This window comes from Tursiops truncatus, chromosome 5, assembly GCF_011762595.2.
Source record: "Tursiops truncatus isolate mTurTru1 chromosome 5, mTurTru1.mat.Y, whole genome shotgun sequence".
Classification (NCBI taxonomy): domain Eukaryota; kingdom Metazoa; phylum Chordata; class Mammalia; order Artiodactyla; family Delphinidae; genus Tursiops; species Tursiops truncatus.
The window spans coordinates 33,648,176-33,675,504 of NC_047038.1; the positions used below are offsets into that span (position 1 = coordinate 33,648,176).

The window sequence follows — 27,329 nt, forward strand, 5'->3', positions numbered from 1 at the left end:
TTCCCCGGTCGACCCTGCTGCGGGAACCTTTGTTTTTCCGCTCTCGGAGCCGGCTGCTGCCGGGAGCGGTTCGTGAGGCCACCGGGAACTGACGGGGCAGCGGGGCGGAGCGGTGAGTTGTTACCAGCTCACCGGCTCCCAGTCGACTGTGGGAGGCTCAAGACTTTTGCGAGGGGCGAGGTGGGAGAGTAGTTCCGTGCGGTCTTAGTTTCGTCGTTCCCTGTGGGGACACCTCGTAATTTGCAGGCGGTCGAGTGCCCAGGATGACTGCTCACCCCTTAAGTGAGGGTAGTGCTTCCTCGGAGGTTGTGGCGGGCTGGGGCACGTGGACCGGGGGCACGCGGACCGAGGGCACAGCCCCAGGGACTAGGTCCTTGGAACCCTGTCTCCGACCTTCCTCGGAAGGTTTTGGCGACTTCTCTCGACAGCTCCCTCTGTCGGCCTCTCACCTTCTCTCGAGCTCACTTGTCAAGGACCTTCCCCTGTGCTAGGCCTTGGGTGTGTTATGACTTTGATCAAAAAAGATTGGCAGTCCTTGTCTGCGTGTCTCTGGTCGCTCTTCAGATTCACTATCACTTGGTTGGTTTGGAATCAGGGTCTTTCCGCTTCCCTTATGTTTCCGGACGTATGCCTAAGGTTTCAGTGTAATCCAGGGCCAAGAACTCAGTGAGGGAATGAAAAGGGCAGCATCTTTAAAAGGTTGTTTATTAGAATGGGTTGCAAGAGCTTGCAAAGACATAAAGAGAAAAGCTTTCTAGAGCCGTTATGTGATGGCAACCCTAATATTGCACTCTGCGTGAACAGGGTCGATTTCCTTCATCTCGTTCACATGCAGATGATCAACTTTAGACTTCTTTTAAGATTCGCATATAGGGTGGGAAATGAGGTCTAGAGAAAAGAATATATTTATATATGAGTACCCAATTTGGGTTGGAGAAATCACAGAAGCCCTAGAAAGTGACATTTACACGAAACCTAGTTCATTCACTCTACAAATACTTTTGAATCTGTGAAGTTCCAAGCACTAGGTATATAACTGAATAACAAGTCCCTGCTTGCATGGAGTTTACAGTCTAGTGGGATTAATGAATTTAAATCGGATGAAGGATTGGGAAGAGAGTATTGCAGATAGGGACATTGTACAAGTTCCCAGTCACGAAAGAGGTGTTTTTGTTTTGTATTGCTTTTCTTTTTTTGATGTTTGAGGGTTTGTGGGGCGGGGCAGTTAGGTGGGGATGGCTTAGAATTTCTTTTTTATTGCTTTTTGTGAAGAGATTTTGGACATGATTAGAATTGTGTAGAAGAAGAGGAAAGACCTTTATACTTTGATCTCTATTAATTCCAAAGCCATTATTTTGTGGTACTTTGCAAAATAGCGAAGGGGTAGGCAAAAAAGAGAGCCTCTCCCCTTAAAGTACTCAGAGTGTTATAGAGAATATACAAATGTACAAAAAAAGAGTGTGGTTCAAGGTAGAAAGTTCCAGTACCATGAGAATGCATTTTGAGATATCCTAGGAGGACAAGATTAGTTGTATAGGGTGTAGAGAGGAACACAGTAGCTGTGAGTAAAGTTCTCATGAGAAGGAGTATTTGAACTGGGACTTGATAGCATTTGGAAATATAAAAATGGGTTATAAGCTTGTCAGAAAAAATGAGTAGAATTAGCAAGCCCAGCTAATGGCTCTGCACTACAGAAGGTCTGGGGATGAAGAATTAAAGTTTTTGTGCCAGTTACTGAATCTTTTTAAATGGTAGGCCAAGAAATTCGGCTTTATTTTAAAGGCAGTGGGAAGCCTTAATTTTTGAGGGAAAAAATGAAAAAAGAAAGAGAGGAAAGAAGGAAGAAAAAAATGTGTTGCAGTAACATTAATATGGCAACAGTGTTGAAGTCAAGAATAACTAGATTGTTGCTATAGTACAAAAGGCAAATAACGACCTGAATCTGAATAGTAACTGTGGAAATGAAAAACAGGAATAGATGTGAGAAACGTTGCAGAGTCAGAATTCACAGGAAAGGCCTGCTGATTGTTTAGATATAAGGAATTGGGGAGAACTCAGTGAGGCAGAGATTTAGGCCTCAGACCCGATTAATGGAGAGTGTGTCATTTATTGAAAGAAAGTGCAGGACAGGGAACTTTTGGGGGAAGATATTCATAATCTCAATTTCAATCATAACTGAATTTGAGATACCATTAAGGCAACCAGGTACACATGTTTACTAAGCAGTTGGAATTGTGGGGTTTGAGCTTAATAGAGATTGGAATGGGGATAAACATGTGAAATCAAGTTGAAAACATGATATATATAAGATTACCACGGAAGAAATTGGTAGCAGAACTAAAGAAAATAGACAAGAATAGATACTTGGGCAATACCAAGAGCAATGGGGATGAAGAGATGACCCAGAGAAAGAGTAGCCAGAGATAGAAAAAGAAAACCAGGAAAGCTGAGTGTTACTCGTGGAGGAGGAAGATTTTTGAAAGAGAAAGTGAATAACATGTATTCACTTGGCCAGCATTTACTGAGTGCCTGCTATCTGCCAGGCACTCTGCTACAAACAGGGATTACAGCAGTAGGTAAGGTCAGTGCTGGCCCTCATGGAACCTACGTTCTAGTGAGAAAGACAAACCCTGTTTACACAGTTAACAGTGTAATAGCTATGACTTGTAAATACAGGATGTTTTAGGACCATATAACAGTAAGACTCCTTATTTTGTTAGGGGAATGTACAGAAAAAAATTGAGACGAGAAGGGTGAATAAGATGAGGCAAGGGACGCTTTCTACTAAAGAGCTGGGGTAAGAAAGAGTATATGTTGAAAGATTTGAAATAAGTCATGTGGTTACAACAGAAAGTGGGAATAGCTTGAGATACTAAGTAACATTTAATGAGCAATTGTACTCTGTGCCAGGTGCTGTTGTAACTGCTTTACATGTATTACCAGATCATGTAGGGCATTAGAGACCTTTTTAAGAATCTTGTTCTTTAACCTTTGGACAGTAAGAAGTGAAAAGGAGTATTTTAAGCAAGTGGATGATATAAAAATATTTGGAAAGGCGCAAGAGTGATTTTGAATTTTTTCTTTTTTTTTCCTTTGGCTGCATTGGGTCTTTGTTGTTGGCGCGGGCTTTCTCTAGTTGCAGCGAGCAGGGGCTACTCTCTGCAGTGCACGGGCTTCGCATTGCAGTGGCTTCTCTTGTTGCGGAGCACGGGCTATAGGCACGCGGGCTTCAGTAGTTGTGACACGTGGGCTCAGTAGTTGCGGCTCACGGGCTCTAGAGTGCAGGCTCATGAGCTGTGGTGCAGGGGCTTAGTTGCTCCATGGCATGTGGGATCTTCCTGGACCAGGGCTCGAACTCATGTCCCTGCATTGGCAGGTGGATTCTTAACCACTACGCCTCCAGGGAAGTCCCAATTGTGGGGTTCTGATTAAGCTCTTACAGTGGGCCAGATAATAGCTGCATGATGGTAGCTTGGTCTAGGGTGTGGTAATAAGGATTGAAAAAGGTAGATGAATTTGAAATATATATAAGAGGTTTGGTGATTGAATGGGAGGCAGGAGTTGAAGTGGAAGGAGTTAAAGCTGATTCTCAGGTTTCTGGCTGGAGCAATGGGATAAGTATCATTTGAGAAAGGGAAGATTAGGGGAAGAACTGGTTGAGAGAAGAGTTTATGAGTGGCTCTGTTAGGGGCATGTTGAATAGGCGGCACCAGTGAGATATCCAAGTCAAGCTGGCAATCGAATCTTGGAAGAGATGCATGGGCTGGAGAGATAAATATATAATTACTGGCAAAAGGGTATAGGTCAAATTGTCTAGGGCAGTAATTCTGAAACGTTTAGAGTAGATCAGAACCATCTGGAAGATTTAATGCAAATTTTTGGGCCTCACTCCCAGAGTGTTTTCATTAGTAGCTATGGTTGTGGAGACCGAGAGTTTGAATTCCTAACAGGTTCCCAGGTGATGCCTGTTGCTGCTGATCCAAAGGGGACATTTTGAGAAGAAGGTGTAGAGTGAAAGAAGAGACCCAGAACCTAATCTTGAGCAACTCATTTTTGATTCCTCAAGATTTTTGAGGAATCTACAAAGAAGACCAAGAAAGAAGTAGGAGGAAAAAATAGTATTTATTATACTTACCTGACTAAGGCTGTGAATACTTTGGTGAAAATATTTCCATGGTATGGTGGCACAAAGGCCAAATTGCAGGAAATGCTATATAAGCAGAAGGAGTGAAGAAAAAGTATAAAATGTAGGAGAAGTTTTGCTATAAAATGAAGAAGATAGGATAGAAGATATTTAAAGGTCAATGAAAAGATGCCAGTAGAAAGAAAGAGGCCGGGGGAGGGAGGTTTGTGAGTGGCGGAGAAGACATAGGAATAGTTCATAGCTCAAGGTTTCAGGGGGGAGGAAAAAGATAGGTTCCAGGCATAGGTGGCATTACATGGAGAGCCACCCTCTTATTTAAAAGGTGGGAAAGAGGAAAGGATTGGAGCAGGTATATTTGTAGATGTGCCAGAAAGTTGATTTGGTTCCTCTCTGACAGTTTCTGTTTTCTCTGTGAAGTAGATGAGGACATCTACTAAGATAGAGAAGCAGTTTCAAGGAAAATGGAGAAAATGTGACTGGTCTTTGCAGAAAGTGGGGAAGTGAGTTGACCAGAGAAACATGATAGGATTGCTAAGTTGTGTTGAGTGCCTAGGTGGGATTAGTGACTCTGAAGATACAGAGTGTATGTATTCCTCTCAGCTGCACTTAGATTTTGGGTGCAGGCAGGGAGAAGGTAAATAGGATGGATGACTGTAAAGTAGAAGAAACTGTAGAACTAACTATGGGACAAGGATGCTTAGAGTGCTAAAAGAGAGTCTTTGAAAGGCTGGACCATAAAGGATAAAAAGGATGGAGAAAAAAGATGATTATTTAGAAGTAGGAATTTCTGTGTTACTTATGTACATTTACTGTATATAACTAAGTTATATAAGTCTTAGCTCCTAACGTGAGCTAAGACTTTGTTCCCACCAACACCACTATTGCCACCTTCCTAGGCCATTGACATTTTTAAAAGTGGTGATTATTATTAGTTTTCTGTGTTCTTCTTTTTTTAAAGCAACATCTAGATTTGAAATTAAATCTACATTTAAAGCATTAAATTTCTGTATATATTTGTATCTATATCTACACACACCTAGGACTTTGTTTTCTAGAATTCTAATCCACAATAAGAAAGCTCTTTTACAATCTATTTTGATCATGAGTTTTAGAATATACAGGAAAGAACTATATAGAAGTAACATGATTTGGTGTAACTCTTGGAAAATATTCTTGGAAATAATAAAGGAGATAAAGTGACAAATTTATACAAATTTACACAGTTGCTGACCTCTTTAGGACTTCAGTAGCAGGAAATAAATTTCTTTCACTATTCAGTAGTCCCCCCTTATCCATGTGGGATATGTTCTAAGACTCCCAGTGGATGCCTGAAACCATGGATAGTACCAAACCCTATATATACTGGGTTTTTTCCTATACATACATACCTGTGATAAAGTTTTATGAATAAATTAGGCACAGTAAGAGATTAACAACAATAACTAATAATAAAGTAGAATGATTATAACAACATATTATAATAAAAGTTATGTGAACATGGTCTCTCTCCTCAGGTTCTTCAACTCTGCCAGAAATGTGGCAGTGGCTTCTTCATTGGCAGACACAGCCTCTCCAGTAATTTTTATATTTTTCAGTCTAAACCTATTCCTGAATCTGTGTAACCATCCTTTACTTGCAGTAAATGGCTTGGTGTCACTCATTTCAGGGGATTTCTTGCTGAAGTTTTTGTAGATGTTCAATGTTTTCTGGCCCAACATATTGCTGTCAGTTGGAACATATACTGTTCATGTCCTCCATCCACAAATTTAATGCCTTTTCCATTCTAACTAAGCACTTATGCACTGTGGCTATAACTTTTGCACTCTGAGGTAAGACAGCAAAACTAGCACAAATTTTCCTTCTTCACAATTTCACAGATAGAAGACTCGTTCTTACCATAGATTTTAGCAACCTCAGCATATAAGCATACAGTTTTTTTCTTATTAAGTTTAAAACTTTCACTTTTTCACTTAGAGGAAGCACTTTGCAACTTCTTTGGCATATCTGAATAGCACGCATCACTACTCTGGCTCTTTGGGAGCATTAAATAAATAATAATAAGGTGACCTGAACACAAGCACTGCAATACCATGACAGTCAATCTGATAACTGAGCTGGCTAGTGACTAACAGATGGGATTCACTGGACAAAGGGATGATTCACATCCCAAGCAGGATGGACTGAGCTAAGGAGCTGGCATGAGATTTCATCATAGTACTCAAAATGGCGTGCAATCTAAAACTTATGAATTGTTTATTTCTGGAATTTTCCATTCAGTATTTTCCAACTGCAGGTAACTAAAATATCAGAAAGTGAAACCACAGGTAATAGGGGGACTGCTGTGTGTGCGTTTGCTGGTAAGAAAGGAGAAGTAATAGAAACTGGAGAAGGCAATAGAAAAGGGAGAGGGAAAGGAAGATAGAAAACTAAAATATAAAGGATAAAACACATAACCATGAGTGTTTTATTTTAGGCCCAACTCCTGTTTTTTCTGTTGGACAAGGTCAAGAAGGTGCCAGTAAGGAGAAAGCAGAGGGACCAATAAAGTGGAGGTCTCTATAAATTCAAAGGATAGACGAATGGGAGTAAATAAATTTTTTAAAAGAAAGAAAGATTGACTTGGTACCCTGAGGAGGCTCCTGGGTCAAAGCAGTAAAAGAGATAGAGTGATGGAAGATTGTAGTTAAAAAGGAGAATTGACTGTAGTCAAGCAGGAGAATACTCGTGTCAAGTTTCAGGTTTCAGTGGCTGAAGATGAAGCTCCTTGAGGTTGAAGATCTAAATAAAACTAGTGCAGGAAGTTGGAGAAGAACATCAATATATATGCTAAAATTACCAAAGATGATGGCAGGGGGAGAGGGAAAGATGAGCTTGGTGCAAATGTTCTGTACATAGCAGCAATGAAGATGCAGGTGTGGATTTCAAGAGAAGATGTTGATACATGGTGATCGTGGAATATTTTTCCAAAAGCAGCGATATGGAGTATTGCTCTTTGCTCTTTGAGTAGGAACAACTCATTACTTGGGAGAAGGCTGTAAAACAGGGGATGTCTGTGTGGATGAGTGGGGATAGTAAAGGTAAAGCGATAAAAGGACTGCTTGAGAAAAAAATGGAAAATATAGGGGAATACGTTGGTAATAAGTAGGGGCTAGAAGACGACAGGCAACTAGCAATGAAGTTAATGTGGAGAGCGGGAAGGGCTGAGCTGAATGAGTGCTGGAGGGATTTTCAAGGGGAAGGTAAGTTTGTACCTTAAAGCAGCCACTATGTATATATAATAGGGAAAGGGAAACTGGAAGTTGCTAGAAAGGCTAAAGTATTTGTCTCCAAAGTATTCTCATCATTCATTCCATGAGTAAAAAAATTGAGCTCACTTCCTTGTATGTGTATTTAGTTGCCAATTATATGCATACACTGCTATCACTATGTATATTAATAGCTTTTTTAAATAAAAGATTAAAAATAAAAAAGAAATTCTAACATTTTTTTTCTCTGTATTCCACTGTGGAGACCACTGGCTAGAGGAATATGTTAGTAATTTAGGGCAGGGGTATAAAGTCTGTTCAGTTTTATAATTGCAGGATCATATAAAAAGAACTGACTCCAAATTGGTGTTGATGACGTGATCTGTGGTCTGGTCTCGTAATCTAGGTGCTGACTCTTGTCACCTAATCTGTAATGTAAACCTTTTATCTGTGATTATGGAAATACATAACCATAAATACTTGGCTTCTAATTTTCAGCATAGAAATTTCAAGTAACGGTTTTTCTAGTATATTAAAAGGATTCTTCTAAGTTTCAATATTTTCAGTACCTCATAATACAGATTGTTAGCTCTCTAGCTAACCAAAAAAGTTAGGTCAGTAGAAAGACTAGGCTGTGTTCCCTTGTGCACTCAGGAGTGCACTCAGGAGTGGCAGCTTTACTCCTTTTCATCATGGACATTTTAATGAGGAACTGGATAATGCCAGTTAGAGAAAAGAAGAAAATTTACTTTTATCCGTAATAACCTTTTGGACAGTTTGAATTTTGTATCAGGTGCACAGTATTACCTATTATAAACAAAAGAATAAGAAAAACTTTGACAGATAATTACCCGTTGTCTGTAAATTACTTTCCTCTCTTTTTTTACTTCAGGTGTTTGCAATGGCTGCTACTGTGAACTTGGAACTTGATCCCATTTTTTTGAAAGCACTAGGCTTCTTACATTCAAAGAGTAAGGATTCTGCTGAAAAGCTGAAAGCACTACTTGATGAATCTTTGGCTCGGGGCATTGATTCAAGTTACCGTCCATCTCAAAAGGTACCTACCTGGATAAAAAGCTTGGAGGAAGTTTTGTAAAGCCTGTAGTAGAACAGTGTTAACATTTAGAATGTCTCGAAACAATCTCTCTGCCAAATAATCTTTCCTTGTGGAATGAAGAAATTTATAGTGTTCTTCCTTCAAGCTTTCAGAGAACTGTTACACTATATAGAGAAGTTAGCTGGGAGTGGGGGATATTCAGTTCTACTACTTTATTCCTATAGAAACCCACTTAAGATATATTTCAGTTTCTAATTCCTTATGATCAGAGTATTTTTTTAAGCTGCTGAATGAAACCGTAACCTGTGTTATAATTATTCTCTAATGTTTTAGGGGCGAAAAATAAAAGGACAGGGATTTTGCAATGAAGTGAATTAAATATGTATAGGATAATGTAAGGAATAAAGGAGATATAGATGAAATGTGAGAACTGTGTAGCTCCCATAATAATAACAAAGTGACCAAGCAGCTTTATGTGAAAAGAATATACATTTTGGAACCAGACAAACCTGTTTTAAATCCCAGCTTACCTCTTACTAGTGTGGTGAACATTTACTGTGTCCTAGGTACTTTTCTTAGTGGTATATGTTTATCATTAATTTTAGTTGTGGTAATTATCCTTTGAGATAGGTATTATTTATTTTTATTTTACAGTAAGGAAATTGAGGTACATAGTAACTTCATTTCACCCAGCCTTTCTTTATTATTAAAATGAGGATAATAAGAACTACCTTACAAAGTTGTGAAAATTAAAAGAGATAAAGTATGTCAGCCACCTAGTGCAGTGTCTACCTGGTACATAATAGACTTTTAGTGAATGATAGCTCTTACTAGATTCTCTAATACCTAAGACATTCTTTCAAACCATTCTAAAGCTCTAGCCTTGAAACTTCGTGTCACCCAGGCCTATGAACACCTAGATACCAAACTGAGAAGGAGAGGACAGAACTACACGACTAGCTCAGTCTAATCCAGAATCTCAAACTCAAGACAGGGCCAAGTCCCAGACTCAGTGTCCAAGTGATCAGTGATATTTTGCTCCCAGCCTTCTTTGAAAGCTACCTCTAGTATTCTCAAACTTTTTTATTGTCTTTTGAGTACTAAAGCCATTGTGACTTCATTTCTTTCACCATTCTCATTCTGGTAGGTTCAAAGAGCTCAAGCCAACCAAATTAATAAAACTCAACAAAATATACTAACAAATTCATTCTGCTCTGAGTATGGATATAGGCCAAACAGGAAATTCCTATTATTACTAAAGAAGCAGTATTTTGAGATTCTAAAACAGAAGGAATTTCATCTGTTAAAGTACATAAGAAATTTGTTACAATTAAAAAGCCTCCTGCCCTTAGGTTTCTAACTGGAAATGACTTCTCATGGTCAGTTTAGAGAAAATACTCTGCTAGGTGTTTTTAAAACAGATTCATTTAATTTTAGTCTTTAACTGGACATTTCCATCTCTAGAATTGTGTGAGAATCACCTAGAAGCAGTGGTGTGCTTATAAACATTATCAACTGGGGATAATTCCAAGGAGCTACTATATGCATAAGCTTTCTTTTAACAGCAACAGATAACAAATATATATACATATCAAAGAGTAAAAATAACAAGGATTGCAAGTTTAAAACATAAGGGAAAGATAAGCCACAGACTGAGAGAAAAGATTTGCAAATGATGTATCTGATAAAGGACTTGTATCCAGAATCTATGAAGATCTCTTTATACTCAATAATTTAACAAATGCTTTAGCAAAGAAGATAAATGTGTGGCAAATAAGCACTTGAAAAAAATGTTTTAACACCATTAGCCATTAGGGAAATGGAAATTAAATCTACAGTGATATGCCACTACATACCTATTAAAATGTCTAAAATTAAAAAGATTAGCCATACCAAGCATTGGTGAGGACATGAGGATGTGAAGGAACTGGGACTCTCATATACTCCTGATGGAAATGTAAAATGGTATACCACTTTGGAACATGGTTTGGCAGTTTCATAAAAAGTTAAGCATAAACCTACCATGTGATCCAGACATTCCACTCCTACATGTTTATTCTAGAGAAATGGAAGTATATGTCCATATAAAGATTTGTACCTGAATGTTCATAATATCTGTATTCGTAATAGGCCAAACTGGAAACAACCCAAATGTCCATTAATAGGTAAATGAATAAACAAATCATGGTGTATTTGTTCAATGGAGTACTATTCAGCAACAGTGTTGCTACACTCAACAACATTGATGAATCTCAAAATAAATATTGCTGAGTGAAAGAAGCCAGAAAAAAAGAGTATATACTGCATGATTCCATTTATGAAAATTTCTAGGAAATGCAAACTAATCTATAGTTGCAGAAAGCAGATATGTGGTTGCCTGAGACTGGGTAGCTTAGTTTTTCTGGGATGTCCACCTCTAAGAGTGAAGTTTTTCTAGGATGTCTACCTCTAAGAGTTATTACAAAGGGCAACCAGCAGGACACTTTGTGAGATGATGGATATGTTCCTTATATTGATTGTCGTGAAACCATAGAGCGAAACATATCCAGTTTTATACTTTAACTAGGTGCAGTTTGTATATCAGTTATTCCTCAATAAAATTGTTTAAAGAAGAAGGCAACACATTGGTCACTACATGATGTCTTAATTTTTAACTGATAGTTGTTTAGATTTATGATCTGTTTTTTTTAATAGTATATTAGATAGTCTGAATATTTAATTATGGGTATCTTTTTAATTTCACCTATAGGATGTGGAACCACCCAAAATTTCAAGCACAAAAACTGTTTCCATTAAGCAAGAGCCCAAAACATCATCCACTCTTCCTTCTGGCAATAATAATGGCAAGGTCCTAACAACTGAAAAGGTAAAGAAGGAAGGTGAAAAGAGACCTGCTGATAAAGTAAGATTTTATTTTACTCTAGTAAATCAGTCAATGAATCAATCAGTTTATAGGCCAGAAAACGTTTTGTGCTTACTTTTTGTATATAATAGTGGGTAAAAGTACATAATAACCACTCAGTAAATATATTTTGATAATTATGGATATTGGTTTTTTGAAATTAAAATTTAGAAACATTTTAAAACCATTTACTGAAGTCGTTGTCAATAAATATTTGAGCGCTAGAAGATGTACTAATTTCATGTATAACTCAAGTATTCTAGATGGAACTGTTGTTGAAAAGAAAAGATGGCGAGGAAAGAATAAAGATGTAAATGACTAAACATGAAATTTGTTACAGAATGGTGTACCTTAACAGGGTTACAGATAACAGATACAGATAACTCTTGGATTGTCTATTTTGAATGATTTCTGCACATAATTATTAGGATTTTAGCACTTAGTAAAAAATACATTTAAAAAAACTTTTACTACCCCTGCCCTTAAGGTGGGGTGTTTTCATACTTCTTTCTAAATATTGGCTATTCATAAACTATATTGCATTGTTTTTATATAAATTTAAAAGCACAGAAAACAATATAATATAGTTTATGAATAGCCAATATTTAGAAAATATATCTCTATTTTCCATATATATATCTCATATATATCTTTTAGCAACTTTTTCCACTCAGCAATGTGCTTTTGAAATTTACCTATGTTGATACACGTAGATTTGAACATTTCTTTCAGCTAACATGTGGAATATTAATTCTATAAATAAACCAGTTAATCCATTCCCCCGCTGATGAGCAGTTAGCTTATTTCTCCTTTTCCTCTATTACAGTGGGGTTTCAGTGAGCTGCTTTATACGTATGTCTTTGCCCACATGGTGGTAGTTTCTATAGGATGTATACCTATAAGTGGATGTAATAGGATGGGTACATCTTCAACATTATTAGACATAGTGGATGTTTGAAGCAACTATGGCAATGTGTTAAGCCTGAACGACTGGTAGAAGTTCATTATTTACTTCTTTTCAATATATATTAACTATCACTACTTCATTATTTAAAATTTTAAAATAGCCTTAAAAATAGCCTTAGTAGTACTATGGCTTCTCAATTCAAAGCATCCAATGGGGGGTTGGGAGGGCACTGTAAGTAAATCCACTGAACTTCCAGGATTCTTTAATGGATAAAAGAGTACAAAGAGAAATACAGATGCATGCTAAGCTGTTCTGATTTATTTATTTCTACCTTGTTGGAGTCTTTTAACATTCTGATTATGAATTTATTATAAATGTTCTCCAGGTCTTTAGTGTGTACATCTCTCCCTAGCTATGTGAAAATATCTGTTGAGTGGACTTGGTCATTGCACACTGTCTATCTTATCTTGTGATAGATGTGATAGATGTCTATCACATCTCTCAGTGATTTAAAGTTTATTCTAACGTGTTACTTTCTGATTGGGTGCTTTTTATAGATGAAATCAGACATCACTGAAGGAGTTGATATTCCAAAGAAACCTAGATTGGAGAAACCAGAGACACGGTCCTCCCCCATTACTGTCCAAACCAGCAAGGATTTAGCTATGACTGACCTTTCCAGCTTTGAGGAGACCAGTGCTGATGATTTTGCCATGGAGATGGGATTGGCCTGTGTTGTTTGTAGGTTAGTTGTACCTTGCCACAGATTCTTTTGTGTCTTTGTAAAGAGCAAACAACTTAAAAAAAAAAAAAAAGACCAATTGTTGGGTGTGTTTTTTATTTTGTTTTTATAATTTGGAGGTGGGTAGGAGATAAATAGATCGATAAGTAGATAAACCTCCCATATGGCAATTTAGTGTCTTAAAAATTGTCAAAATTTTATATTCTTGACAGGCATCTTTAATCAGTTATGTTGTAGTAATATTTTCTGCGTTCTTGGCTTCTAGAGGGAAAGCAATTATTGCTTTATTTTTTAGTGAGAAAGAGTCTGTTCAGCAGACTTAATTATTTTCACCTTTCTTTTTTCTTTTTTTTTTTTTTTTTTTGCGGTATGCGGGCCTCTCACTGTGTGGCCTCTCCCATTGCGGAGCACAGGCTCCAGACGCGCAAGCTCAGCAGCCATGGCTCACGGGCCCAGCTGCTCCGCGGCATGTGGGATCTTCCCTGACCGGGGCACGAACCCGTGTCCCCTGCATCGACAGGCGGACTCTCAACCACTGCGCCACCAGGGAAGCCCCTCATCTTTCTGTTTAAGAAGACTATGTTGCTTTTTTTTTCCTGAAGTGTTGATAGTATTTATAAAATAAATGGTTATATATCATTTTCTAAAATACCATTAAATCTTTTCCTAAGGATAATGGAAATGAAATTAATGGATCATGTAGGTTATTCTGAGTGTTGTTTTGAAACATGGATTCATAATTATAAAAACATAGATAATTCTGCTTAGTAGAAGATGCATCTTAAAAATCAGAATAATTAGATTTTAAACTCCTTGATGCCAGGAGCTATGTCTTTAATTGTTAATGACTTTCATTGCCTAGCACAACAGAAAAAATTACCACCTTTGTTGCTGTTTTCTTCATGAAAATGTTAAATTCTGGTGCATTGGGACTGAGTGCATACCTATAAACTTTTGTGAAACTTATAGAGAATCAGTTAATGTACTTCTGAATAGGATCATTTCGTTAGAGCTTCATTGTTTTAACATATATTTGTTTATTTCAACTTTTATCTACTATAAGAGTTATCATTTTTATATAAAGAAGTAAATGGTAAAAATAAGGGGGAAAGGACTAGTAATTGTAACCCTCCTTAAGGAGACTTGTTATGATAGTCTAAGGCTGTTGCTGTTGGAATTTATACTTTTTTGATACACATATTACTGCATTCTATTTAGTTGATTAAGACATTTATTTATTGAACACCCTGTGTCTGCGCAGTAATGTGCTAGGCCCTATAGTTAATTAGGTCCAGTTTCTAACTTTAGGCAACTCAAATATTAATGAAGAAGATAGAACAATATGTAGGCAGCAAATATAAATGAATTTAATAGAGGTGCAAAGAAGATGTTATGAGACTGTTGGAGGACTACCCAAAGTCTACTATGTACCTTCTGGGAGAAAGAAAAAAATTGCAATGAGAAATGACAAGGAGAATATAGCCAAATTTAGTCTTTAAGTCATCTTATACATTTCTTAATGGCTGAGCATAACCTTTAAAAGAAATGAATTGTTTGTGCAGGCTACAATGTTGGGATTCGTTACTTTGTTCTTTGGCTTTTCTGGGGTTTTTACCCTCTTTAATTTATCAAACTTTACCAGAACAACCCTAAAATGGCTTTAAATTGTTGCATTCAAATAAATGTAATATTTAATGGTATACTTTCTTAGGCAAATGACAGTGGCATCTGGTAATCAATTAGTAGAATGTCAGGAATGCCATAATCTCTACCACCAAGATTGCCATAAGCCACAGGTGACAGACAAGGAAGTGAATGACCCTCGCCTTGTGTGGTATTGTGCCCGGTGTACCAGACAAATGAAAAGAATGGTAGGAATCATTTTTCTCTATTTTAAACAATCTCTGTCAATTTCTTTGTTGATATGTGCTTTTTAAGATAAAAATTTGAACATTTATGTTATTGAAAAAAAATCTTATAAGCTGATGATTTAAATGTTTGTGTATATGTGTGATTTTTGTGTCTATGCCTAAATGGACCAGACCATGTATATGCATTTTTCTCTGCTCAGCTTTTAACTTGTTCTATTATAAAAATCAGAATTGGAGACCCACAAAATATAAATATTCCTTACTGGTATGTCAGTGTATTTACAAACATTTAGAAATACTACAAAGCACTGTGGGAAGTGGTGAGATACAAAGCCCCAGACTCTGCTGAGTCTGGTAAGGAAATATTAGAAATATCTATTCCTGAGTGAGTGTAAACCACCAAACTTACAAACTGTGTACAGAGGCAGTATTTGTATGTACATCTTTGTCTTTCCTCCTGTGTTTCTCTCTCTGTTCCTTAGTCTTTCCTTCTCATTGTCTTTAAGTGACCATTTATCCTATATTCCCCAGTACTTTCTCAGTTTACTGCTCACAAACATAACTGTCTTTAATTTCGTACTGAAACATGTTTTCATTTGTTATATTGGATAGTTTTCTAACTTATTTAAATAGTAGATGGATGAATGTTATCATCTTCCTTTTAAAGAAATCAAGTTGTTATTTACTTCAGTGACTTGTTTGCTTCCCCCATTCGCCCTCCCCTGCCTTAGATTAGGGACTCTCTTTTTGTTTTTTTTTTTAATTTTATTTTTTATTGAAGTATAGTTGATTTATGTTATGTTAGTTGCTGGTATACAACAAAGTGATTCAGGATATTGAATATCCCTGTGCTATACAGTAGGACCTTGTTTACTCATTCTGTATATAATAGTTTCCATATGCTAATTCCAAACTTCCAATCCATCCCTCCCCCACCTCTCCCACCTCCTTGGTAACCACAAGTCTGTTTTCTGTGAGTCTGTTTCTGTTTCATAAATAAGTTCAATTGTGTCACATTTTAGATTCCACATATGATATCATATTGTATTTGTCTTTTTCTTTCACTTAGTATGATAATCTCTAGGTCCATCCGTGTTGCCACAGATGGCATTATTTCATTCTTTTTATGGCTGAGGAATATTCCATTGTATAAATATACCACATCTTCTTTATCCATTCATCTGTCAGTGGACATTTAGGTTGCTTCCATGTCTTGGCTATTGTAAATAGTGCTGCTGTGAACATAGTGAGTGCATGTATCATTTTGAATTGTAGTTTTCTCCAGAAGATTAGGGACTCTTGATAGAAGAGTTCTCATATTGTTAACCAAGTGCGTTTCTACATAAATTTTTCTGACCAAATATATCTTTTTAAAGTTAGAAATACTTAGTTAAAAGTAAGAAAAAAAATCAAGATGCCTACTTTACTTTTTAATCACTCAAATCAGAAATAGATTATGTTTTATTCCTAGGAAAAGTAGTAACATTTCAGTAGTATTTATACTTTCTGTTTGTAATGGGAAATTTCTTTGACATGATACAATTGTTCTCTGCTCAATCTGATTTTTATTTAGTTTATTACTTAAACTAGCCCCCCAGGACCTCAACCAAAGTAATTACAGGTGAGCACAACAGTGCATTCCAGTGCCTTGACACAAGTAGTCACTAAGAATTGGTAGTCAAAATAAATAATTTGTGACAGTAATCTTTCTTTAGTATAGCTTCAAAGTTTATTATTATTTTATTGTAAGTCTCTTAATAAAGTTAAGTACCGTTCTCTCCTAAGATTTTACTCCCTTACATTTTGTGACTTAGTTTACACCAGGTCTATATTTATAGTTCTAACCCTCTTCCTGGAATGAATTTTGGCAGCTGACCAGATATCCTACAGTTACTTTAAGTTCAATGTTTTTAAAATTAAAATTGTTTTCTTCTCCACTCAATTTTTCCTCAGTTGCCTGAACTAGAAAACATTATCCTTGATGCCTCTCTTAATTCCACATCCCTTTGTTTACCAAACTTGTTAATTCTACCTCTTATGTATTTCACAAATCTGTTCATTTCACTTTTGTTACCCTGTCCCACAAACCCCTCATTTCTTGTCTATTGCTTTAGCTCCTTCAGTCCACTTTACACACTGCAGTTAGAATATTCTTCTAAAGTAATTATCTAACTTTATCTGTTTAAGTGTGCCCAGTGGCTCTCGATTACCTATATAATGAAGTTTTCCTTGTTAGGGTGGATGTATGGACCTTCTCTCTTTGACCCAACTCTACCTTTGTATCCTTCTCTCCCACCACTTCATCATATACACCCACATACTGTGGCCATGCCAGACCAAATGGTTCATTCCCTGAGTATGTGGTGAACTTTTTGTGTTCCCATATGTCCTGCTTCTCAGCTTCTCCTCATCTGGGATACCTTTTATTCTTTATCAACTTTGCAAATTAAATGTCTAATTAATTTGTCATTAAGACCTAGTCTCATTCACTGGCAAAGCACCAGAGCAAAGCTCAGGACTGGACACATCCCACATTCTGTTGTTCTCATTTTAAGATACATAAATGGAGAAAATATAGATTTGCACCAGAAATCTGCAGTCAGTAAGTTCAGTCTGTATGTCCAAGAGTCAAGTGCTGAATAAGGGGCCATGACTAATGTCAGAACATGATTAGATACACCAAGAGTGGACCTGGAGAAATACCAAAAGATGTGATCTGAAGTGAGCCTGAAGATTAGGATCTGGTAAACACAATGTTTAGTGAGAGAAAGAAATTTGGAAATGGTGGGGATGCTAAATCCAGTCATTCTTACTATAATTGCTTTCAGTGACGTTCTCATATATATGTGCATTGGTTATTGGTCCAAGATATCTCAAGGATACCATAAATAACATCTTATATCCCCTTTCTCCTTGCACTAATTTCTTAACTAGGGCAGGTTCTGCAGTACACATTATTATAGGAAGACGGGAAGACAGAGTTAAGAATGGTGGGTGGCAGGGTCCAAGATTATTCTTTTGTTTTGTAATTTTCTGTCTACCAGGTAATGGGTTTTGCCCCAGCACTAGGTGAGAGACTCATGACTTACTGCAGTGGTTCTCAATCTAAGGTAGTAACACACTCCTACTCAGCAGTAATAGAAATACATGGTAATTTTGATTGCTGCCATACTGGCAACTATCGCCTTGAGTGGTGAATGTCATATATTCTGCACTATGTGAGTCAGTCACCCAATGAAAAATTATAGTGCCTTTGTTGAGCAACACTGAGGCAGTGATAATATCCTAGTTCCCTAAACTAGTATTACCAGCGAAGGACAAAGGGTTTTGGGTATTACTTACTCAGCTTCTAAGATGGCTAGGTGAAATAGAGGAAGCAGAAAAAGATCCAAACATGATCTCCCAGGCAGAGGTTCTTTCTGGGCTTCACTGTAATGAATCTTCATCTGCTAAAGCATACAAGTTAGGTGGGTCTTCAGAGTCTAACCACATCTACTGATGTGCATAGAGGGAAGTATAAGATTGAAAGCCATGGGTATGGAACCATGTATTTCTGATTTACTCTGAAGGCTACATTTTCATAACGTGGTTTGCAGTAGAGGGTAAGATAATCTTTCTTGGTCATAAGAGATGTTTTTATCATAGATATCTAACAGCATCCCTAATAATATTCTTGATCTGAGTGTTGCTTTATAAGTGATGTCTGAAATTAGGTGTACTTTCATGTGGAAAGTATGTAATATAAAAAATGAGATGAATTGAGACTTAAGGCTGAAAATTATATTGTATGGCAAACCATAGCACAAGAAAGTCTAAACAGAGATAAAACAGCTGCATTCAAATTTCCAGAAATGAGAACACATTATTAATAAATTTTCTGGTATTGTCTTGCATGGCCTTATTAGGATCGTCAAGGACAATGGAATGGCAGGGAGCATCTTTACCCATCCCGTAGAGATGGGTTCTTTCAGATTCAGTTTTCTTACCTTTTGTAAATAATGATAATGAATAAATAGTAACTATTATTGTCTGCACTTAATATGTGCCAGACACTATGTAAAGGCTTACGTAATCACAATTCATTCTCATAACCCACCTTTGAAACAAGATATTATCCCCATTTTGCAAATGAAAATGAAACTTTTAGAGATTTACATATTTTACTTGAGGTAACATAGCTAGGGAAGTAGTTGAGCTGGGTTTTGATTCTAGTTCTGTTTGACTCCAAAGACTGTCCTCTCAAACACTGCACTATACTGTTTATATAGTTAATATTATCTAGCTGGAGAACACTAAAGAACAAACTGAAAAATGATTAGAGTTCACAAGAGAGTCTAGTAAAGTACCTAATATAAAATAAAGGAAAAGTCAATTTTTGGTCAAAATAAAACTGAAAATGCTTATGTGATTTTTTTTTTCTTTTTCTTTTTATCAATTTGGTTTTGTTAAAATGACATTTAATTAACCCTAATCTGGATAATTTTTAAAGTTTCGTATTATCTTTACTGTTTAGAAACTAATAAAATCTATAAAACCATTAGTTAATATGATGATACAAATAATTTGTCAAAGAATCTATATTTTCAGTGTCATCACAATATTTTTTTAATGTTCATCTGTATTTCAATTCAATGAGGAGTCCTGTGATAGATTTTATTGTCTTTCTGTGCATTTAACTAAGATTTTGTAGCTAATTTAATCTTAACACTGATTTTTGCAGGCTCAAAAAACTCAGAAACCACCACAGAAACCAGCCCCCACAGTTGTTTCTGTAGCTCCTGCTGTTAAAGATCCATTGGTTAAGAAACCAGAAACTAAACTCAAGCAAGAGTTAACTTTTCTAGCATTTAAGAGATCAGAAGTCAAGGTATAGTATATTCCATTTTTATCTAAGATTGGATTTAAATTTAGTTGACTTAATAGTTACTTGGGAAAAAAAATAATGTGAAACTTTGTATACTAAATGGCCATATGTTGGAAATTAAGACTACATTAAGACTACATTACTATTAACATTAAGTAGAAAGAGAACATTTATGTAATTATTTAATCTTGAGCTCTGCTATTTCTCTTTTTATGGTGATTAGGAACTGTTTGTGAGCATTCCAAGATAACATTCTTTACCATTCCTATGTAGTCAGCCACTTCTCTCCAATTGGGAATTTGGTTTAAATCCTAAATACCTTTTTCCTCAGTAGCAGTAGTTTTGCTCCTCACATTACTTGTGCTGATTGGCCCCATAGCTTTTTTCTTCCTGCTTATTGGCTATTGAAGTTTTCTTCTTTGTCTTATTTTTTTCTATTATTATCATGAATTTTCCCCATGAATTGGCCCTCTCTTCTACTAAGGAGCCAGATTATCTAGTGAGAGTATCACCTTTCTCATTCCTAGATTTTCATCCTTGATATCATGCTACATTATTATTAATATTCTGGCATTTTGATATCATGGAATAAAATATTTTTCTAATCTAATTTTATAACAAAAAGAATGCTTTTATTGAGTTTCACATTCCAATTTTAAGCAGAAGATGGAATTTTAAAGATGGAAGAAAAAAATGTTAGCCCCAAATTCTCAAAGGTTAACCCCAGAAAATTCTAAAGCTGTTACCTTGTCCAAGTGGCTGTAAGTAGCAAAGATCAAGAACATTGGTTTGATGATAAAGAATATGAGTATAAAGTACTCTGAGAAGGATACTGATAATTTTATTTGCAGATCATTTTTAATTTAATTTACCAGGGAAGAGCTGATATCCAAGGGATATCCATTATTGATTTGTCACATAGAAACTTGGTGAGCTAGAATAGAAGTAAGAATAACTTATTGAAAATAATTAGAGTTGCTATATTCTATACTTAAATCACTTTTAGGTAGCTTTTTATACTAACCTGTTACTACTAAAGTTTATTTTTAGGAAACCAATTTGAAATTATTTTACAGCAAATAAATTAAAGCCTTGGCTGTCATGTTTGTTCTGATTAAGAAGAGGTTTTGACGTTTTTATGATAAAATACAATAAATTTTTACTATGAAAAAAATTGTTCCCATTTATATATAAAAAGCAATTTAAAAATAGCTTTCTAACTAGGATAATAGGCAAGAAAATATTTTTAGTTGAGAACAATTGTGAAATTTATTTTCTGCACTGGAATAGTAAGAAATTACTTGGTCTCCGTTGTCTGTGTTATTTTACTTTTGTGCATCCTGATAGTATTATAAGCCATCTGTCATTCAGTTGAAAAGCAATACCAGTAACAGCAAACCATTAAAATAAAATGCCATACACACAAAACTTGCTTTGTACTTCATAAGTGTTGGTCTTTTTGATTACTTCAGATGGGTTTTCTTTTGTGAAGTTTGTTGAAAGATCATTTAGCCATATAGCAGGCAGTTTTATGTTTAATATAAAGAAAAGGAAAAAATCAGATCTTTCATCACTGAAAATTAAAAGTTTGCTACACCTGTGTCCTTTTGCTTCCTTGACTAACTTTTTTTCATTACCTGTATGCATATCTCTAGGAACTTGTAATTGATGTAAAGTTTATCTTCTTTGCATAACCTTATGAGATAGTCATTGTATGATGTTACTGTAAAAAATCCTATCGGGGCTTCCCTGGCGGCACAGTGGTTGAGAGTCCGCCTACCAATGCAGGGGTCACTGGTTCGTGCCCCGGTCTGGGAAGATCCCACATGCTGTGGAGCGGCTGGGCCCGTGAGCCATGGCCCCTGAGCCTGTGCATCGGGAGCCTGTGCTCTGCAACGGGAGAGGCTGCAACAGTGAGAGGCCCAAGTATGGCAAAAAAAAAAAAAAAATCCTATCGTTTTTTGGAGTATGTGAACAATAATCTGGACCCTCCTCTGATAAAGACCTCAGAGAACTCTGTTTACATTATTTTTCACATTGGTTTAAAATGTTTAATGCAGACAATATTGATGGCTACTTTGTAAGAACTAAAAACGTTTTTCTCAACTCATTCAGAGTTCAGTTCTAAAATATAACTGAGTATATTTTAAGCATGATAACTACCATATTTTAAAGTAAGATACTATTTGTAAGACTTTACCTTTTACGTATTTAACACTTTTGTGAATCTCAAGAATATGAAGGTAGAAAAAGTGCCAGTGAGAAATTCAGTCCATAATTAATTTGAACAAAGTGCATTTTTCCCTAAACGTTAAGGTGAAAAAAATTGTTCTCATATGAATAAGAACAATATTTATGTAGCGACATTGGTATCACTGTTAGCTTTTGACTGGCCAAGGAAGTTAATTAGAGAAATTGAAGTGTTATACCTTTAAGAAATACATCTGGGAGTGAGTCAGGCATACCCAAAATGTCACTATGCAGCTTATGAGGCAGTTGATTAAAAATGTTATACAGAAGCAGGGATCTCTTTGTGATAGTTTCAGTGGAAACATGGACAAATTGTGAAAATAAAGTCATGAGACCTTTTTAGTATATTTCGACCTTTAGAGTTGTACAATTCCAAGTAGTTAACATGGTGTATCTGTATATATTTTGCAATGCAGTAGCTATTTGCTCAAAATTTGTGGGGGATTTTTAAAAATAGGTTCAAAATCTTATGTATTCACTCAATATTTATTGAGTGAATCTCTTCATCTCAGACATCTCCTACATATCCTGGGCGTGAGCATTTTTGTCCATTAAGAGTGGATTCTGTTTTTGAAATGATCCCCAAGTCATTTGGAGCAAAGCCTAAAGAATTAGATGTTTTACTGAGCTAAATAGTAACTTTTTTGGGTGAAAAACAAGTTAAAGCATTAAATCTGATTTTCTGATATGGCTTGTAACCAAATCTAGGAGCAGTCCTCAAAAAGGAATTCCCATATATTTTTTTCTGCAGTGATTAGAAGAAGAATATGACATCCCATAATTTCTGCTTTATAAATGGTAGCACCCATTAGCTATGGATAGGTTTTCTTGTATGTGTTTTTTCAGATCAGTTTAGCAGAACTTAATTTTGGTGCTATGCTTTAAATTTCCCAGATCATTTTCGTATAAAATGTCTTAACCATTAAACTTGTTATATATTTAAGAATATTATATTAGGTGTTAATTACACTTGGCTCTAATATTTATATTATGTTTTTTAGGCATCCACGGTTGTTTCAGGAAATTCTTCTAGTACCAGTGTTTCCTCTTCAGCAACTAGTGGCCTAACTGGATGGGCAGCTTTTGCAGCCAAAACTTCTTCTGCTGGTCCATCCACAGCAAAATTGAGTTCAACAACCCAAAACAATAGCGGGAAACCTGCTACCTCATCAGCTAACCAGAAGCCCGTGGGTTTGACTGGTCTGGCAACATCATCCAAAGGTGGAATAGGTTCCAAAATAGGTTCCAGTAACAGCACTTCACCCACTGTACCACTGAAACCACCTCCACCTCTAACTTTGGGCAAAACTGGCCTTAGTCGCTCAGTTAGTTGTGACAATGTTAGCAAAGTAGGTCTTCCCAGTCCAAGTAGTTTGGTTCCAGGAAGCAGCAGCCAACTAAGTGGGAATGGAAATAGTGGGACATCAGGGCCTAGTGGAAGTACCACTAACAAAACCACTTCAGAATCAAGCAGCTCTCCCTCAGCATCCCTTAAAGGTCCAACTTCACAAGAATCACAACTCAATGCCATGAAGCGATTACAGATGGTCAAGAAGAAGGCTGCCCAAAAGAAACTCAAGAAGTAATGTGGCCAAGTAGGTTTTTATATCATATTACCCTAAAGATTAAAATCTTATTATTAAGACATAAACTGTAGTATACTATAATTTAATAAAAATCTTCATAATGAAATTTATTATTTCTTACCTTAAAATGCTAATTAGTAGTTAATGAAACTTGGAAATGTTTATTTTAAATCTGTTTAGCATTTTTCTTTTGACAGTTTTCATAGTATGTGAAAACAATGATTAGAATGACTAATTCTCGATGAAAACTTCTGGAATTCCAGAAGACTGATAGCATATGTGAATTTTTTTTAAAAATTCATCTTCTGGCAAAGTCCCAATAATTGATCCTGCTGAATAAGATGCCTTACAAAGAGCCAGGAATGACCCAAGTTTTCTACTCCCCGCCCTGCCATAGTCTGGATATTCATTGACAGTCCCAGCCTCATTTCAATTGATTCTCCCTCTCCCCCCAAATATTTCATCTCCCCATTTTCAAAATTAATTTTTCATAATTGAGTTCTCATATCCCTGTATTATGTTTTTACCTTTTTGTCACCTCATATCAGTTATTTAGGGATTTATCTCTTCCAATAGATTGTGAACCCCCATGCCCTTTCAGTGCAATAGTTTTCTCACATTTCCCAGTTTCATCACATTGCCAGTGTAACATATGCACATAGTATATGCTTAATAAATGTTGACTTTTGATTTTTCCTGGTTACACACATTCCTGAGAATTCTTGAGGAAAATACCCATTCCAAGAGTCTTTGTGGATGGATAATTTCTGATTTGTTTACATACTGATAGCATCTTCCTATACCATGAAAAAAAAGGCGATTTTATTTTTACTGCCCAAAATATTATAGCAATTTACCTAATTTTAGTTAACTTTGTATAAAAGAAGCTCCCATATAATGATTAATTCTTGAGATTCTTTTGAAGTGTGTGTGTGTACATTAAGTCAGAAAGTATGAAGGGTCTGAGTTGTTGACTTTGCAAGCTAGCAAATTATCCTGCTCTTGTTTTACATACATACTCTGACAGAAGACATGAGGCTTTCTGGATCAGAGCAATAGCAAAATGTAGCAGCCATTTTTATATATTTTATACTTCATGAATACCTCATTTCATCCAGAAACTAGAAGTCCAGCAAATTCCTACATTCACTAGACTGAGCAGCCTTTTTCTTTCAGCTTTGATGTATGCAACTAACACTTCACTATAAACCTCTAATCTCAAACCCTTTCCCTTAATTCCTATATTTTCCTCATGTTATTATTCTAAAATATATTGATAAATGATTTCTGTGAATTTAAAGCTTTTTAAAGTAAACTTGGTCTTTTTTAAGGAAAGATATTTTAAACTGCTTTGTTAAATAATGGCACTAAATTATTCATGGTAAATTACGATTCAGTACTGAAATAATCCATTGCTTACAAAGTGGAGTAAACATCTATTTACATGTTTAAAATCTGCCTGCAGATGTTTTTGTTTTGAGAAACTCAGATTTCTGTGGAATAAATACCAATTTGGCATCAACTCCAAGTCCCCTTTAGTGTCAAAAGACCAAAAAAATAATGTATATTCATCACTATTTGCTTATAGTTCAGGGCCAGTTTGGACTAAACTGGATAAAACGACAGTGTGACACAAGTTCATCTCAACAACTATAACAGTTAATATAACCTCAGTACCTACAAGAAATTAAAGCAATAATGCAGACAGTTGTACATTGGCAATTGGCACCTGTAATGGAAAATTTTATCCCATCATAGTCAAAACATCTGCTGAAGAGAGTTGAAAAGAGAAGCAATTATTTTACTTTCTATAGTATTTCAGAGAAGACTTTAGAAAACTTTAGGAAGTAATTTAACTTTTATTGAGCATGGCTCTTTGTATAGATTATGTGTATAAATATATATTTAGAATCTTCACATATGTGTAGGATGCATACATCTAGTAACGTATAACTCACTCAGTTTGGTATTTTATAGAGGTATATTTGGTATTAGAGTTTATCCTCAAGTAGCTCTTAGACCTTGCTTTTACCGTATCATTAAGTGAGCTACAAGGCTTTTTAACTGAGCATGTGATGAAAGTGGCCAGCTTTATATTAATAATATTTATCACTTCTTTTATTCTGTTATGTATCGTTTGTTTTTCCCATCGAATTTAAATTGTGTGACGGCAAGGATTTTGTTTGTCTTGCACACCATGGTATTCCCACTGCAGCTTTTGGCTCAGTGAATGAATAGACAGATATATAGCTGAGCCAAAAAGCAAGCTTTTAGGATTGTAAGTTCAAATCCCATTTTAGTAGAAATGTGGTCAATATCACTTTTCTGTTTTGTATATCGTGCTTTCCATTAGATTATTTAATCAGATAATTTAGTGACTTAAAGAAAACGTTAAAAGAACACTGGCTTAAAGTCAGAAGACCTGTTTTTGAATCCCAGTCCCTCCATGTATTAGCTGTGTAATCTTGGTTTCCCCCTGTATGATGATAATGAATGAGATCAAATGAAAGACCTCTAATATTCAAAGGTTAGGTGATTCTGACTCTTAACAAGGATGTGGTAGTACTGTTTATTAGTAACAGATTATAAACTGTGATGACCATAGGTTATATAGGAAATACATCATTTTATAGAAATACACTTGGTGCAATAATTATAAAAATTATATAAGCAAGTAGAGAAAGCCATACATTTACATACCATAATATTATTTCTTTAAAGTAAGATAAGCTGTATTTAATTAACTAAGAATACATTCCCTAGATTTTTGAACAAGAACATCTTATTCTGGTATATACTAAAATGACTTATTTTCCTGAAAAATTAAAGCAAATTTTGTCTGTATCTAGAGTGTAATATTGTGTGTGCAGTAACTGGCTTACAGAGACTCAGCTTGAATTCCTGGAGTAAAAGATTTTTATATTGGAATAATCTTGTAGATCACAGAGAATTTAATGACTGGCTTTTTATATATATACTATTTAGTATATATAAGAGGAGGGAGATAATTTAAAAAATTTTTTTAAATAGACTTTAAAAATAGTATCATTCCATAAGTAGTAGGATATCTCGAGAGTAAAAAGTCTAGTGTCCTTCCAATCAATCAAATTTAATTCCTTCCTCATCAACTATAATGTAAACTTATATGCCTAATTTAGCTTAAATTTTGTGAGGTTTCTAGATGTATTCAGTATTGAAGGGTGCACTGAGTGCCTTAAGAAACTGTAGTTATGACAAACAGGATTTAAGTAAAGTGGTTTTGCCATCTTAGAATATGAAGATTTCCTCTCTTTACTCACAGAACTTTGAGAGGTTTTTGCAATTGACAAAAGTCCAAGAAGTTTATGGAAAAGTGAAGAGTTTTTAATTCCATGTTTACTAATTTTTGTAAATCATCTAAATATTCATCACAAATAGTGACAAGCATCTCTAAAAGTCCAAGTTATAGTTTAGGGAAGATATGGAATATACCAGCACTTAAAAGTATTCCATGCAATGCTGCATTTATATGATTAACAATGTGCATTTTATTTCTTCTGCACAATTCCTCCTTCATAGAATTTTTATACTAAGACCAGATATTTTTCTAAAATATAAGGAATGTTCATATAGTGGCCTTGTGACTTTTTCACATGACTTAAGCACCCATGGTAACTTTGTATTACTGTTTTTTTTATAATTTCTAAACTTTATTATGTGTATAGTTTAAGGCATCTGTATTTAAAAATAAATACTAAATAAAATGTATATATACACCTGTT

At 35.6% G+C, this 27,329-nt stretch overlaps 1 protein-coding gene across 5 annotated transcripts; it reads left to right on the forward strand.

Moving 5' to 3' along the window:
• INTS12 (integrator complex subunit 12) lies at positions 1-27,329 on the forward strand. Of its 5 annotated transcripts, none has more exons than XM_019927761.3 (7): positions 1-112; positions 8,282-8,446; positions 11,196-11,348; positions 12,813-13,000; positions 14,709-14,868; positions 19,589-19,735; positions 22,984-27,329. In XM_019927761.3, exons 2-7 carry the CDS (start codon positions 8,291-8,293, stop codon positions 23,566-23,568), a joined length of 1,389 nt encoding a protein of 462 aa, XP_019783320.1. In that variant the 5' UTR covers positions 1-112; positions 8,282-8,290; the 3' UTR covers positions 23,569-27,329. The 5 variants fall into 5 exon arrangements, with proteins under 5 accessions (XP_019783320.1, XP_019783322.1, XP_019783321.1 ...); XM_019927763.3 differs by having other exon boundaries at positions 68-180; XM_019927762.3 differs by lacking the exon at positions 1-112 and adding an exon at positions 213-4,102.